This window comes from Pleurodeles waltl, chromosome 8, assembly GCF_031143425.1.
Source record: "Pleurodeles waltl isolate 20211129_DDA chromosome 8, aPleWal1.hap1.20221129, whole genome shotgun sequence".
Classification (NCBI taxonomy): Eukaryota; Metazoa; Chordata; class Amphibia; order Caudata; family Salamandridae; genus Pleurodeles; species Pleurodeles waltl.
Window position 1 is genome coordinate 345,448,381 of NC_090447.1, and position 15,740 is coordinate 345,464,120.

General features: G+C 44.1%; 1 protein-coding gene across 3 annotated transcripts in view; it reads left to right on the plus strand.

The window, feature by feature from the left end:
* The window catches only part of CASK (calcium/calmodulin dependent serine protein kinase), a 1,258,500-nt gene that overhangs the window by 775,549 nt on the left and 467,211 nt on the right, over positions 1-15,740 (plus strand). For all 3 annotated transcript variants that reach the window (XM_069204206.1, XM_069204204.1, XM_069204205.1), the window contains exon 11: positions 13,700-13,821. In XM_069204206.1, the coding sequence (XP_069060307.1) occupies positions 13,700-13,821 (122 nt within the window). The remainder of the gene's footprint in view (positions 1-13,699; positions 13,822-15,740) is intronic.

The window sequence follows — 15,740 nt, forward strand, 5'->3', positions numbered from 1 at the left end:
ACAAGAACTTCTGCCGGAAACCAAGCAATAGGTGAAAAGCTCAACTCCTTACTAGGTCTTTAATGTTTCAACCAGTGCCTACTCCTATAGAAGTTCAGTATGATGACTCAGAGGTCCTTACTTTTGTCCAAAATTATATTGTTTTTAGTGAGGCTGTAGGATGTTTATTTTCATACAACTGCCCTTTTACAACATAGGCAGAAACCTCCACTTGTTGAGCGTAAATCAGCACTACCATTTTTATAATTTGTCACATGGTGTGAATGAGCACACCTGCCTCTTCCATTGACCCTGCGATCTCCCACTGACACACACTGCACTTGAGTGAACCCAGAGGCTGCATTTTTGTTACTGCAGGTGATCTGCTGCCATCTTTATCTTGGTTATTGCCTAATCATCCTCTGGATCCTGGTCTGTCTTGAGTTCCCTGTGAAGTATACCAAATTGTCCTGATGCCTCGAAGAGACTTTTATAGACGCTGAACTTCAAAAGGGTATTTTCAAGAAGGTCCCTGAGAGAGTTTGTCGTCTATCAGACTGACTCTGGGGTCTTTCTTTTCAGAATAATAATTGTGGTTCTAGAGGCATGCTTTACTATAAGCTTCTTGCATTTGTGTCATCTTCCACACCAGATTTCATTAAATCAGACAAAATCTGTGATGGAAATGATCACAACTGTTTCAGTAAAGTCACACCTAGACTTTTGTAACGTTCTCAGAGAATGTTAATGGTTGATTGTGCACTGTACAATTGCCAACAATAACATACGGTAGGAAGTTGGCTCTGTATGTAGAATCTCAAAGTGAGAGATAGTGTGCACAGAGTCCAAGGGTTCCCCTTAAAGGTTGATAGTGGCAAAATTAGACAATACTAATGCTCCATTTTGTTGTAGTTTGGTCGAGCAGTAGGCTTATCAGAGGGTAGTGTTAAGCATTTGTTGTACACACACAGGCAATAAATGAGAACACACACTCCAAGATTTAACTCCAGGCCAATAGGTTTTTATATAGAAAAATATTATTTTCTTAATTTTATGTTAGAACCACAAGATTCAGAATTTAGGTAAGTACATAAATTTTAAGATACTTCACACAGGTAAGTATGGAACCTTGAATTAAAGCAGTAATGTTCACAGTTTTGGCAAAAATGGCAATAAGCTATTTTAAAAGTGGACACTGCAAAAATCAACAGTTCCTGGGAGAGGTAAGTAATAGTTATTTTCTCAGGTAAGTAAAGCACTTACAAGTTCAGTCTCTGGGTCATAGGCAGCCCACAGTTGGAGATTCAAGTTAACTGCAAAAAAAAAGCACCAGCAACACAGGGCCGGTCAGGTTCAGAGGTCAAAGTAGCTCCCAAATAGCATATGTGCCTATGGAGAACAGGGGTGCTCCTGTCCTAGTCTGCTAGCAGGTAAGTACCTGCATCCTCAGGGAGCAGACCAGGGGGTTTTGTAGAGCACTGGGGGGAACACACACAGGCACACAAAATACACCCTCAGCGGCACAGAGGCGGCCGGGTGCAGTGTGTAAAGTCGGTGTCGGGTTTTGCGTTGAAAGTAATGGAGGGACCCGGGGGTTACTCTTGTGATGCAGGCAGGGCACAGGGGGGGCTTCTCGGGCCAGCCACCGACTGGGCTAGGATGAGGGCCACCTGCTGGTCACTCCTGCACCTATGGTTGGTTCCTCTCTGTCCTGGGGGCTGCGGGTGCAGTGCTTTGTCCAGGGGTCGGGTTCCTTGGTTACCGGGCAGTCGCGGTCAGGGGGAGCCTCTGGATCCTCTCTGCAGGCATTGCTGTGGGGGTGCAGGGAGTTCGACTCAGGGTGTCCATGTCGTTGGAGTCACCTGGGGTTCCTCTCTGCTGGTTCTCCTGAACTCGAGCCGGGTGCATTGGGTGCAGAGTGTGAGGACCCACGCTTCCGGAGTGAGCTGAGAGTCTCTTTAAAGTTGGTTTCTTGGATGCTGTTTTTGGACAGGTTCTTGGTCCTTTAGATTCAGGTCAGTCCTCTGAGTCCTCAGAAGTCGCTGGTCCCGCTGGATGCATCTCTGTGCAGGTTCTCGGAGTCTGAAGACAAGCTGGTAGGGCTGGGGCCAAGTCAGTTGTTGTCTCCGTCGTCTCTGCTGGGCTTTCAGGTCAGCAGTCCTTCTTCTTTCTTCAGACTGCAGGAACCTGATCTTCTGGGTTCATGGTTGCCCCTAAATACTAAATTTAGGGGTGTGTTTAGGTCTGGGGGGCAGTAGCCAATGGCTACTGTCCTGGAGGGTGGCTACGCCCTCATTGTGCCTCCTCCCTGAGGGGAGGGGGGCACATCCCTATCCCTTTTCCTATTGGGGGAATCCTCCAAAACAAGATGGAGGATTTCTTAAGGCAGGGGTCACCTCAGCTCAGGACACCTTAGGGGCTGTCCTGACTGGTGGGTGACTCCTCCTTGTTTTTCTCATTATCTCCTCCGAACTTGCCACCAAAAGTGGGGGCTGTGTCTGTGGGGGCGGGCATCTCCAGTAGCTGGAGTGTCCTGGGGCGCTGTAATACCAGGCTTGAGCCTATGAGGCTTATCGCCAGGTGTTACAGTTCCTGCAGGGGGAGGTGAGAAGCACCTCCACCGAGTGCAGACTTTGTCCCTGGCCACAGAGTGACGAGGCACTCACCCCATGAGGCCAGAAACCCATCTGGATGTGGGAGGAACTGGTCATCCTAACACTAGCGTTTGGACTGGTATACAGGGGGCATCTCTAAGATGCCCTCTGTGTGTAATTGTCAATAAATCCTACACTGGCATCAGTGTGGATTTATTGTGCTGGGAAGTTTGATACCAAACTTCCCAGAATTCAGTGTAGCCATTATGGAACTGTGGAGTTCGTGTTTGACAAACTCCCAGACCATATACTCTTTATGGCTACCCTGCACTTACAATATCTAAGATTTTGCTTAGACACTGTAGGGGAATAGTGCTCATGCAACTATGCCCTCACCTGTAGTATAGTGCCTTAGGGCTGGTAAGGCCTGCTAGAGGGGTGACTTACCTATGCCACAGGCAGTGTATTGTGGGCATGGCGCTCTGAGGGGAGTGCCATGTCGACTTAGTCTTTTTCTCCCCCCAGCACACACAAGCTGTGAGGCAGTGTGCATGTGCTCAGTGAGGGGTCCCCAGGTTGCCATAAAAGATGCTGCAGCCCTTAGAGACCTTCCCTGGCCACAGGGCCTTTGGCACCAGGGGTACCACTTACAAGGGACTTATCTGTGTGCCAGGGCTGTGCCAATTGTGGAGACAAAGGTACAGTTTAGGGAAAGAATACTGGTGCTGGGGCCTGGTTAGCAGGGTCCCAACACACTTTCAATCATAACTAGCATCAACATAAGGCAAAATGTTGGGGGGTAACCATGCCATGAGAGGCATTTTCCTACACATACACACTCTGCTGCTCCATCTGAGAGAACATTAGGATCTGCTGCTGAGCAGTCAATCCAAATCTGTCCCAGTCCATGTCTCTCATATTCTTGCGCTAAGACGGTGAGCCCCTGTCATCCACCTTCTGATGGGCTGCTCTTTCCACAATTTACGGTCACAGCCACCTCATCCAACATATCAGTTTGTCAGGTAGGACGTGAACCATTGAAAGAGTTGTTGAGTTCCCATCACGAGATAGGGATGTTGAACAGAACACAATGATCAAATGTGTCAGTCCTCATGGAGCTGGTAGAGGCTGTGATTTTTTTTTCATGTTGCCAAGGAAACTAACTTGAATAATCAGGCAGTAGTTGGTGTTGTTAAGTGGGTTGAAGTTGGCCTTCAGGATAGTTAGGATCTATCTGTTTAAGATGCTTGGGAAAGAAGGAAGCTTTGATCATGTACAGCAGTGGCATTGGTCATTCAGTGGTGATAGACCTTATGCTTGGTCATTGGTTGATGTTCTGTTCATGTGAAATTCCGTTGATGAAGTTGAAAAGACTAGAGATCATGTTTGGTGAAAGTGCAACTAATTTAAGGCTAATTAAGCTGGTGGATGCAAGCCAGTAGCTGCAGTTTCAATGTCATCTTTGTTTCCTGGTTATGTCAATTATTTGCTTGACTATAAGCAGAAAAATGTACACCTTTGAAGAGAAGCTGTGATATATATTTAGGAAGACCACCATAAAGAGCACAACGACGAGATAGGTCAAAACAAGAGTTTCCAACATAAGTTTCATCGATGAGAATGGAAGAAACAAATTGATTTTGATTTGGAAATTAAAGCAGTTTAGTGAGTAAATGCAGCCTTGTCTAAAATTCAAAACAAAGATTGCACGAGGGTATAGATAATTGCAGCTTAGATGATCAAAGAAAATAGATGTAGAAAGGGGGAGATACTTAGATGAAGAAGGAAAGAGAAGAGTTTCAGTTTTTTTTTAGAATTAAGTTTATGAAAATGGGTAGATATCAAAGCTTCCCTGCATAAACTAGCAGCGATCTTAGCCAGGTATTCAGTAAAAAAGAGAAATCAAATTAACAAAATCTAGTCATCTCACTTTATTGCGTAATTAATTAAAATCATCGCAATTACCTACATAAGGAAACATTAGAACACCACAAAACATTTAATACATTCATGTTTTCTTTACGGTTGATAGACCAGATAAGCCCTATTCACACGTTGATCGCCTTAAGGGGTATAGTCATGCATACTATAGAACAACATTGAGTCACTGACTGGTATATTATACCTGCTCAAAGTGGCTCTAGGTGATAAACATCAGAAAGTGTTGCTGAGTTAATTGTTCGTGCAGAGTTTTTAGGACTATTAAAATGTAAGTTGTCCAGTCCAAGGGTATGGTATGCCGAGTGCAGTTGGTGGAAATGCTGTGGCCATTGCTTGTAAGTCTGGAGCTGGCAGTGGTCATTCTTATGTCAGCTGAAGGCTTGGTCTATTATCTTGGTTTTTTGTTGCATGTTTTAAGAGGTCATCATAAAAATGTGACTCAAATCTATAGGAAGTAAAATAAGACAGTTGGATGGCAGACAAGAGAAGATGAAGGGGCCTAGAACTACTGGTTGATTCAGTTGTTGCCAGCCTTTAAGAGAGCTCCTATTCTAGTGGAATCTGCATTCATTTTATTGATGTAATAAGCTTGCAAGACTTCCTGAATAGTCATATTTGTGTTGTGCTGAGTGTTTATCGAACCTCAAGATTTTCTAGAACAGCGATCTTTGCCATTTTTATTTTGGTGTCAGAAACATGTGCTTGCTGTCTTAGCAATGCCATTAGCTAATGCCTTGGCTTTATATGAGCTGCTCCTTGCTAGTGGAGGGGTGTAGGTGTTGGCTTAAACCATGTGTGTGGGGGACGCTGGGAGTGTCAAGTTAGTTATGGACATCAGCATAGGTGCCTGACGTGGCTGAATTTGTTGAGGTCTTGCAGAAGCTAGCTATCAAGCTCTCTACAAAGAATGTCCCCATGAAAACATTCAAGGCTGATAGGTTTAGAATCATGCACTGATTATGTGACTTACACATCTACCTGACCAGACAGCTGAGGTCAGGGTCAGGGTCCAAAACAGCAAAGGTTCTTGGAGGGTGGGATAACATGGGTCACTCTGTGCGGCAAGGATTCACTGTCATTGCCCCAGTTCCAGTTATCTACCTTCCATTCACAGAGTCTCTCAAGCGCTGCTGGTGAAAATGTTAAAACTCTTGGAGTTGGGGACATAAGAGATGGTTCTAATTTTGGATATCAATCAGGGATTCTATTCTTGATTTCTGAAGTGTGACACATGGGAGAGGTCAGTGTACCATACTCTTTCTTGTTGTACATTTTCAATAGAATCTTCTTAAATAAATCCTTCAAGAATTTGATACTGACTCAGTGTCATAAAACAAGGTGAATAATCTTGTGCAATCTACCCCTAAGATGCTTGCTTCCGTGCCTCTTTCTTTAGATCTGACATGAGGCATTTCTTGTTCAAAGCAGAGAAAGCACCTTCCAGCAAGCGACATCTTTTGTTGCAAGTGGGTCTCAAGTTTAACAATGTTAAGTCCTACAATCAATGGCATCACCATCGTGTTTATTCCACAAGGGTGAATTTTAACCATGCAGAAAGCATTCTATAAGTTTCAAGCTGACACTCTACAGTGACGTGTAATGGTTCCAGAAAGCCTTGACTTTGATTACTTCTCAACATCAGTAGGAGCTCAATTCTTGGTTGTTGCCTATCTCCTTGAAGTGATACAAGATCTGGAATGGTCATTCTTTTAGAGCAATTTTACTAATGAAGCCACCTTGTCTTTCTCCAGAATGACATGGAGTTCCACTAAGCACGGTGGAGGTCCAGTCTCTGACTTAATAGATTACTTTGCATAGATCATGGCTCTGGACGTTAGCTACTGTGAGTGGTATGCCATTTCTAGTACATAGAAGCCTTCCTTCTATTGTTGTTCAGCAAGTGGGTGAAAGTCTTACACCAATCGAGCTACTGCCCTTTTTTACCTCTACAAGCATGGGAGCACTCACTCCAAAACTCTGTTACTTTGTAGTAGAAATATGAATGTCAGTCGCTAAGATCAAAAACTCCCAGGTAGACACTAGCCCGTAAACGTCACGAGCAAGAACATTAAACAGCACCTAACAACTTTGTAGATAGTTTGCTGGTACGAACTCTTTACTGTAGACACGTATACAGTCACATTTCCAGGATCTTCAGCTTCTTCAAATTCCACTGTCCATCTTCTGCCTCGACTAACTCCCGTTGAGAAGACTAGCCCTTTCATCTTTCTCACCCAAGCCATGTGGAAGGTGCATTCATGTGATGCCTGCCACCTGGTTCTCCACCATTAACCTCAAGGTTCCTACAAGTTTGTAAAATAATGAGGCATATGGGCTACGAAACTGTCATTTCTATGCTGAGTAAACATTTCTTTGTCATTTCGTTTTTAACCCCTTGCTGCCAGGCCTTTTCCCCTCCTGTACAGAGCCTTTTTTTGGCTATTTGGGGCAGTTCGCGCTTAGGCCCTCATAACATTTTCTCCACATAAGCTACCAATGCCAAATGTGCGTCCTTTTTTTCCAACATCCTAGGGATTCTAGAGGTACCCAGACTTTGTGGATTCCCCTGAAGGAGACCAAGAAAGTAGCCAAAATACAGCAAAAAGTTAGCTTTTTAAAAAAAAAAAAAATGGGAAAAAAGGGCTGCAGAAGAAGGCTTGTGTCTTTTTTTTCTTGAAAATGGCATCAACAAAGGGTTTGCGGTGGTAAAATTCACCATCTTCCCAGCTTTCAGGAACAGGCAGACTTGAATTAGAAAACCCCATTTTTCAACACAATTTTGTCATTTTACTGGGACATACCCCATTTTTACTATTTTTTGTGCTTTCAGCCTCCTTCTAGTTAGTGACAGAAATGGGTGATACCAGAATGCTAAACATTTCTGAAAAGTAGACACAATTCTGAATTCAGCAAGGGGTCATTGTGTAGATCCTATAAATGTTTCCTACATAAAATAACAGCTGAAATAAAAGAATATTGAAATTGAGGAGAAAACAAACAGCCATTTTTCTCCACGTTTTACTCTGGAACTTTTTCCTGCAATGTCAGATTTTTTTTAAAGCAATATACTGTTACGTCTGCTGGCCTCTTCTGGTTGCGGGGATATATAGAGCTTGTAGGTTCATCAAGAAACCTAGGTACCCAGAGCCAATAAATAAGCTGCACCTTGCAATAGGTTTTCATTCTATACCGGGTATACAGCAATTCATTTAATGAAATATAAAAAGTGAAAAATAGGTATCAAGAAAACCTTTGTATTTCCAAAATGGCCACAAGATAAGGTGTTGAGAAGCAGTGGTTATTTGCACATCTATGAATTCCGGGGTGCCCATACTAGCATGTGAATTACAGGGCATTTCTCAAATAGACGTCTTTTTTACACACTGTCTTACATTTGGAAGGAAAAAATGTAGAGAGAGACAAGGGGCAATAACACTTGTTTTTCTATTCTGTGTTTCCCCTAAGTCTCCTGATAAAAATAGTACCTCACTTGCATGGGTAGACCTAATGCTCGCGACAGGAAACACAAAATCACATTTTTTCATTGAAATCAGGTTCTGTTACCCAGAATCCTTTGCAAACCTCAAAATTTGCCCAAAAAAGTTTTTTCCTCTCATTTCGGTGACAGAAAGTTCTGGAATCAGAAAGGAGCCACAAATTTCCTTCCACCAAGCGTTCCCCCAAGTCTCCCGATAAAAATGGTACCTCACTTGTGGGGGTAGGCCTACCACCCGCAGCAGGAAATGCCCCAAAACACAACGTGGACACATCACATTTTCACAAAGAAAACAGAGCAGTTTTTTGCAAAATGCCTAGCTGTGGATTTTGGCCTCTAGCTCAGCCGGCACCTAGGGAAACCTAGCAAATCTGCACAGTTCTGAAACCTAGACACCTAGGGGAAACCAAGATGGGGTGACTTGTGGGGCTCTGACTAGGTTCTGTTACCCAGAATCCTTTGCAAACCTCAAAATGTGACCAAAAAACACTTTTTCCTCTCATTTCGGTGACAGTTCTGGAATCTGCCCTGGGGGGGGGGGGGGGGGGGGGGGGCTGGGCAGAAATTACCTAAAATAAATCACCCCCCCCAAGGGGTGCGACCCTTGCCTGAGGGGTCGCTCCCCTTGCGTGAATTCACCATATGAGGCAGATTGGCCTCATAAAAATAGGCCGATCTGCCCCCAAGAGGGGCAGAAATGGCCTAAATATAATTTGCCCCCTAGGGGAGCGACCCTTGCCCTTGGGATCGCTCCCCTTATGCCAATTTCTAAATATATAATAAATCCCAGGTGTCTAGTGGGCATTTCAGAAGTTGGGTCACAAAAGGGAAGGAAATTCCTTTCCTTCCCTTTGAAGCCTCTCGGGCCCCCATCACATGATCGGAAGAGAAATGCTGAGCATTTCTCTTTCGATCGCGCTGGAAAGTGAGCTTCCAGCGGGATGGGGAAGTGGCCTCTGATGAGATCAGTACGTGATTGCGCGCTGACGTCATCAGAAGTCACTGCGGGGCCGGGTGGGGGTCTGGGGTGGTAGGGGAAGGGCTTCCCCTTCCATCCCTGCCTTGGTGGAGTGGACAGGGAAGCCCACAGAGGGAGCGCTAGTGCTCCCTCCGAACTCCAGGCCGAGAACGTAATGGTCACAGAAGGGGTTAAGTGCTATGGCGCATACCTATCCTTTCCTTAACGTACGGAGTCCTTTTTGTAAGGCACGGGTCTTTAAGCTGGGGGATGGGCCCTCAGCTGGTTCCTGGGAAGACAACAAGCTCTGGTCAAAAGAAACATCATGCTGATACCAGTGCTTTGTTTTAAGCTGAAAAAAAGATGAGCAGCAGTCATCCGCTCTCTAATGGGTCATCACCAACGTCTTTTGTCATTTATATCTGGCAGGGAGTGTGTGTCAAATAAAGGGACTCCAAATAGTCTTCAAACTTCTCTTCCCCCTTTTCTGACAATAAAACCGTGCATACTTTTACACTTTAAAAGGCCTAGCTTACCAGAATAGTACGTTTAGCAATCATGCACTTGATTATAATTTTAACTAGGTTAGAGAACTTAAATTCTATGTTTAAATAAGTCTTGACATATTTAAACAGTGCCAATTTAATAGAATCATTGTGAAATACTCAGGGGGCCCAATGAGTTTCTTTCACTGGAAGGGGACACAGCATTAAAAAGTTTGAAGACCACTTTGTAAGGTAGTGGTAACGGGTATATATATGACCTGTGAAGAAAATGACCTGTTTAAGCAACTTGTTAGTTTCCCTAATGGTCCATCTGATTTCCTGTAGACACGTTTTGTTATTTTAAAATGAGCACTGGCTTCCAGCTGATTGCTTCATGAAAACACAGTATTGCACAGTGACTGAGATGAAGAATATAACCTGCAAAATAAGGGTTCTTGATTTATCTTCATAGTGACTATATCTGAGAGCACAAAAATAGAAGTGCATTTGCCCTTTGTCAGTGGGCCTGGATACACTTGGGATGATGTAAATGCTTCCCTTGACAATCTTAAGCAGTCCTTTAACATATAAACATGCATTGAGTAACTTTTGTTTCATTTGGGTCCCATGGCCCTTGTGTGATAACTCAACCATTCTTAACCATTTGACTTCCACGGACCCCCAAAGAATCTCTGCTGAAAGCTTGAGACCCAATCCAAGGAACTTGTGCAGTCAGAACCACAAAATATTGAAAATAGTGTACAAATAAATTAGAAACAGTTATATATCAAACAAATACGAGGGGGCCTCCTGCTGGGCGTTGCTGCACCGAAGGTCGAATTCCCCAAGGCCCGGGGGGCTGCGGTTGCAGGCGTACCTCTTGGTGTTGGAAATCTTTGTCCGGTTCTGTCACGGTCAGGGGGTCCTCCAGATCTAGGCTGCAGGCAGTGTGTTAGACAGGAAGGGTCAACCTAGCAGGGCACACTAGGTCAGAATCGCCAGGGTACCAGCTCTAGTCAGTTGGGGCACCACACGGGCCGTGGGCGTCGGATGCAGAGTGGACAGGACTCGCAGATCCGGGACTGTTCTGGAGTCCTTTGCTGATGTTTCCTTCTGGATTGGGCTGCTGTCCACTGGAGATCTTGGTACTCTGGGATGCAGGCAGTCCTCTTGAGGCTTTTAAGAAGTCGCTGGTCCTGCAGGATGCGTTGCCTTTTGGATGCACGGCTTCAGAAGCTGGAGACAGGCCTGCAGGGCTGGGGCGAAGTCGGTTGGTGTCTTCAATTTTCTCTGCTGGGGGTCGGCTTAGCAGTCCTTCTTTTCTTCCTTCTTCTTCTTCTTCTTCTTGAGGTTGCCAAGAATCTGACGAGAGGTTCAGGGTAGCCCTTGAATCCTTGATTTAGGGACGTTACAGGGGTCTGAGGGCAATAACCAATGGCTACTTTCCCCGAAGGTGACTACACCCTTTCGATGTCCACTCCCTTTGGGGAGTGGGGGGACAGACCTAACTCTATTGGTTCTTGTACTGCGAATCAAGATGGAGGATTTTGCAAGAGGGGGGTCACTTCAGCTCTGGACACTTTAGGGGGGTGGTCTCAGCTGAAGTGGTCACTCTTCCTTGTTTTCCCTAATTTTCCTGTCTGACTTGCTGCCAAAAGTGGGGCTTTGTCCGGGGGCGGACCTCTGCACTAGCTGGACTGCCCTGGGGTGATGTAACAAGCGACCTTAGCTTTGGGGCTCACTGCCAGGTTTTACAGTTCCTGCAGGGTGAGGTGTAAAGCACCTCCACCCAGTTCTGGCTTTGTTTCTGGCCACAGAGAGAACAAAGGCTCTCCCCCCATGCGTTCAGAAACTTGTCTGGAAGTGGCAGGCTGGGACAGACCGGTCAGTCCTGCACTAGAAGTTTGGCTTGAAGACAGGGGGCATCTCTAAGTTGCCCTCTGGGTGCATTTTTCAATAAATTCCACACTGGCATCAGTGTGGGTTTATTGTGCTGAGAAGTTTGATACCACACTTACCAGACTTCAGTGAAGCCACTATGGAGCTGTTGAGTTCGTAAAGACAAACTCCTAGCCCATATACTCAGTATGGCCACACTGCACTTACAGTGTCTAAGAATGGACTTAGACACTGTAGGGGTATATTGATCATGCACCTATGCCCTCACCTGTGGTTTAGTGCACCTTGCCCTAGAGCTGTAAGGCCTGCTAGAGGGGTGACTTACCTATGCCATACGCAGTGGTTTGAGGGCATGGCACCCTGAGAGTGGTGCCATATCAACTTTGTCTTTTTATCCCCACAGCACACACAAGCTGCAAAGGCAGTGTGCATGTGCTTGATGAGGGATTCCCCCAAGATGGCACAATACATGCTGCAGCCCTTGGGGACCTTCCCTGGCTACTGGGGCCTTGGTCCCATGGGTACCTTTTAAAACTCACTTATCTGTGTGCCGGGGTGTGCCAATTGTGGAAGCAATGGTACATTTTCAGGGAAAGCACACTTGTGCTGGGGGCCTGGTTAGCAGGGTCCCATCACACTCTCAGTCAAGTATGCATCAATATCAGGCAAAAAGTAGGGAGGTAATCATGCCAAGAAGGGCACTTTCCTACATACTGTTAGTGCATACTCTGTTTTTGTCGGCATATACGAGTGCTGCTTCAATTGAGGCCACCTATTGTTGGTACTAGATTTGGTTTGCCAAACTTGCGCTGCTCCCATGACTCAAGGAAAGATAACTATTTTTAGCTTCTAATTTCAGACTCTTTCACTTGTATAGAGCATTTTAACAGTTTTAATTCTGCTTTTTTATCGATGTGTACTTAATTTATCTTCAAAAAACAATAAAGGAGGGGCAAAAGAAAGGGATATTCGGAGAAAAGACTCCTGGTCCCGTGTGTGAAGTTCCCAATATCCCAATATCAACACTCCCTGGAACTTTCAAGTTCCAGGGAGTGTTGATACCATTAGGTCTTCCCACACGATTCTATCCATATCCAAGGATAGCTTCAAGTTATTACTTTCCCTGATGAGGCCCCACATATAAATTATGAGGGCTCTGTTCTCCCTAAATAAGGGTTTTCCAAATATCTAAAGGATTAGGTACGTTTATTAAGGTCCTGACGAATCGCACTAAGATCATTTTTGACTACCATTTAGCGAGAAACATGTTGACCTGTGATGTCGAGTAGCACAGGGGACCCTGTGTCTACTTGCTTCATTTATACTACTCCCCAATGTGAGAGTCAGTAATTGCTATTAATAATAATTTCTCTTTTTATGGGGAGCGTAGACATTATTTTACCATTTCCCTATTTATTGTTTTTAACCTTGTCAGAGGTATCTACACCAAATTAAAGACGTATTTATTTTCTACCTCTAGACAATTTTAACCACTACTATACCAATCCTCCACACTTCTTTTTGACCGGTTGTGCATTTCTCCTTAAACAAGATCTCCGGCAAAGAGCCCCCTCGTGGGGCCCGTCAGACATTGCAGCGCCAGCCTGACGAGGAGCACAGCCCTATGATGAAGCATGTCACCGTAAGGTGAGTGAGGGCTTGTGCTTTAAAAGAAATAACTTTTTCTTTTCTGTGGTATGTAGAACCTATTGGTCTATGAAGAACCTTTCTTTTTGGAATCGTGTGTGCAATTTTGATGTGCATTACTTAATTTATCTGCCAGTTTTATTTACTTTTCCAAACAGTTGTGGACACCTACCTATGCGTCCTGGACTAGGTGCAAAGACCACAGCTTAAGAGAACCTCTGTGATAGCCTATCAAAAGGACACGTAAATGATCAGAGCGACCTTAGTAGGGTCACTGCACCAGCACTAGCCAGCATGTGTACTGAAGAACACTGTGCAGATCTATGGTAACAAAGTGTAAAAAACAGAAGAAGAATCCTACAGTCTACAAGATAGCCGAAAATAGCTTTTTAATATATTACCATTAAAAAGACCTGGCGCAGTGCCCTCGATCAACATGAGCTCTCCGATTCGAAAGCTTTTTGTTGTCCACATACCAAATGTTATTTTCCTTGTGTACCTACCTTTCTTTAATCAAGCAAATTAATCATGCAGCGTTCACGGTAAAAGATTGTATTACTTGAAATCCCCGATATAGTGCTTTTTGTAGAGAGACATTTGCTGTTCCTGATCAGATTAATCATGTGGAAGGCAGGCATTTTTGTTCCAAAGGTCGTTTTCCCACAAGCCTTTGCTCTAAGAGGTGTTTCTTTGCCTACAGGAGCAGTCTCTCAGGTTCTGGATAGCTTGGAGGAGATTCATGCACTTACCGACTGCAGCGAAAAAGACCTTGATTTTCTCCATAGTGTTTTCCAGGATCAGCATCTACACACGCTCCTAGATGTGAGTCTTTCAATATTCGATCTGTCAGATGTTTGCAAACTGTGCTCTTACTTTAACACTAAATTAACTTTGATTGTCCTTTTCCTTAAATGCTGTTACAACTTCAGTCAGTGAATGCTCACACAGCTTTAAATAATTGTGTGATCAAATACTGTTTAGTTTGAAATGGTTATTTTTGATCATTTATTATTGAAGTATGTTAAATACCCTTCCAATAGCCTAAAGGACTCATCGCCCAAAAGACCTTTCCTAATTCGTATATAACCATCAAATCGGTTTAACACAACATACAGGTAATTTTGTCGAACACAGTCGTTTGTCTGTTCTGCAAAGATCTTATTTGTGATCAGATCCTTTGGTAAGTATGTGAATGTTACCTTCTCCAATTTTAACAAATCTGTGAGATCCAGCCTAAATGTTTTTTGTCCACTTGCGCTCTATTTGTCCTTGCTCATAAGTGGTGTTTGCTCATCTGTTATCGTAGCTTGCTTGGCTTTTAAATGGACATTTTGGTGTAAATATTGGCTTGAGCAAACAGAAAATGCTTGACGCTGCATATATACTGCTGCTTATGTATTTTTTCAGACAGTTCAACAAGCATTGATCTTCTGTTCGTGCATTAAGATTATAACTAACTACAGAATCACAAATCAGCAAGAAATGTCACTTTAGAGCACTTGTGCAGGACATTTTTCCCAGGCCCCACCCTATCATGTTCGTTTTTTACGCCTTTCTTAAACAGTGAGCTACTCGCACACATTTAACTGTAGGGTAATCTTGACTGGGGGTATATTACAACAAGCAAGTGAAAACCGACCCTGAAAGGTCAGTTAGGAAACAGAAGAAAAATAGAGAACTACCTGCTGGCATCAGCGGCATGACCAATGGCTTGGAGATGTACTCCAATAATATGCTTTGCCTATTGGACTGGGGGTCGAAACACTACCAGCGAAAGTCGGCGCTCAAATGTTTTACCCCTCAAGAGAAAAGAATAAGGAATAACGTTTGTCTCTGGTTACAGAGACTTCCAGGCATTGCTCACTATAGTGCTTGGCTCTCTGGAGATCCCAATAATAGGGTATATGTCAATTCTCATATACACGTCTGGTACATTATAACCCAACAATAGCTTTTACTAAAACCAGGACGAAACAAAATAAGAATGGACAAAGACAAAAGTGAGGACCCAACGCCAGTTCTGTTAACTTTGCCAGTGCTTGTTTGTACACGAAGTTTTGTCAGTTTGTGCCTTCAAAACACAAGATGAGAAAACTGTTAAAACAATGTGTTTAATGTTTGTAAGTTGAAAGTTTGTTTTCGGTAAAAATGCAAATGTTCATGTAGGCATAACACTTTATTTAAGGCATCCATATACACTTCATATCAGAAATGCAAATGTGCGCCCAGATATAACAATTTCTCCAAGGCTTCATATTTATGAACGCATTTACCCCAAATGACGCGTAATTCTCGTTTAAGAATAGACTGGTCTATTAAATGTTTACTTCTCCTCCCGTTTTGGATTTTTTCCTCAAACGCACACTTGTTAATTGATTTCCCCAGAAAACGTGCGTGGGATGGTAAACCCAGGACATTGGCTTATACTATAGAATCTACTAAGAGCGGCCACTGCGTCTCTCCTGGTTTCAACTGCCCCTTGTGGACCAGGGAGACCGGTCATCTCTCGGCGGGACCGTTTCCATGGGGGATGCTCAATTTACAAGTAAAATTCTCTCTGGCGGATGAACAATATAGGCCTTTGTGTGCTAAGACCCGGGCTTTTCTTCTAGCTTTGTCCGTCTGTCCAGACATGTGAACTTGCGATTTAGTCAGCAGCATGCCACTAGGGAGGAAGGCCGATGTTGAGGCGGCGCGTGATTAAACACAAACGTCACTTTTGCAGAGAAGGTGAGTGGTAA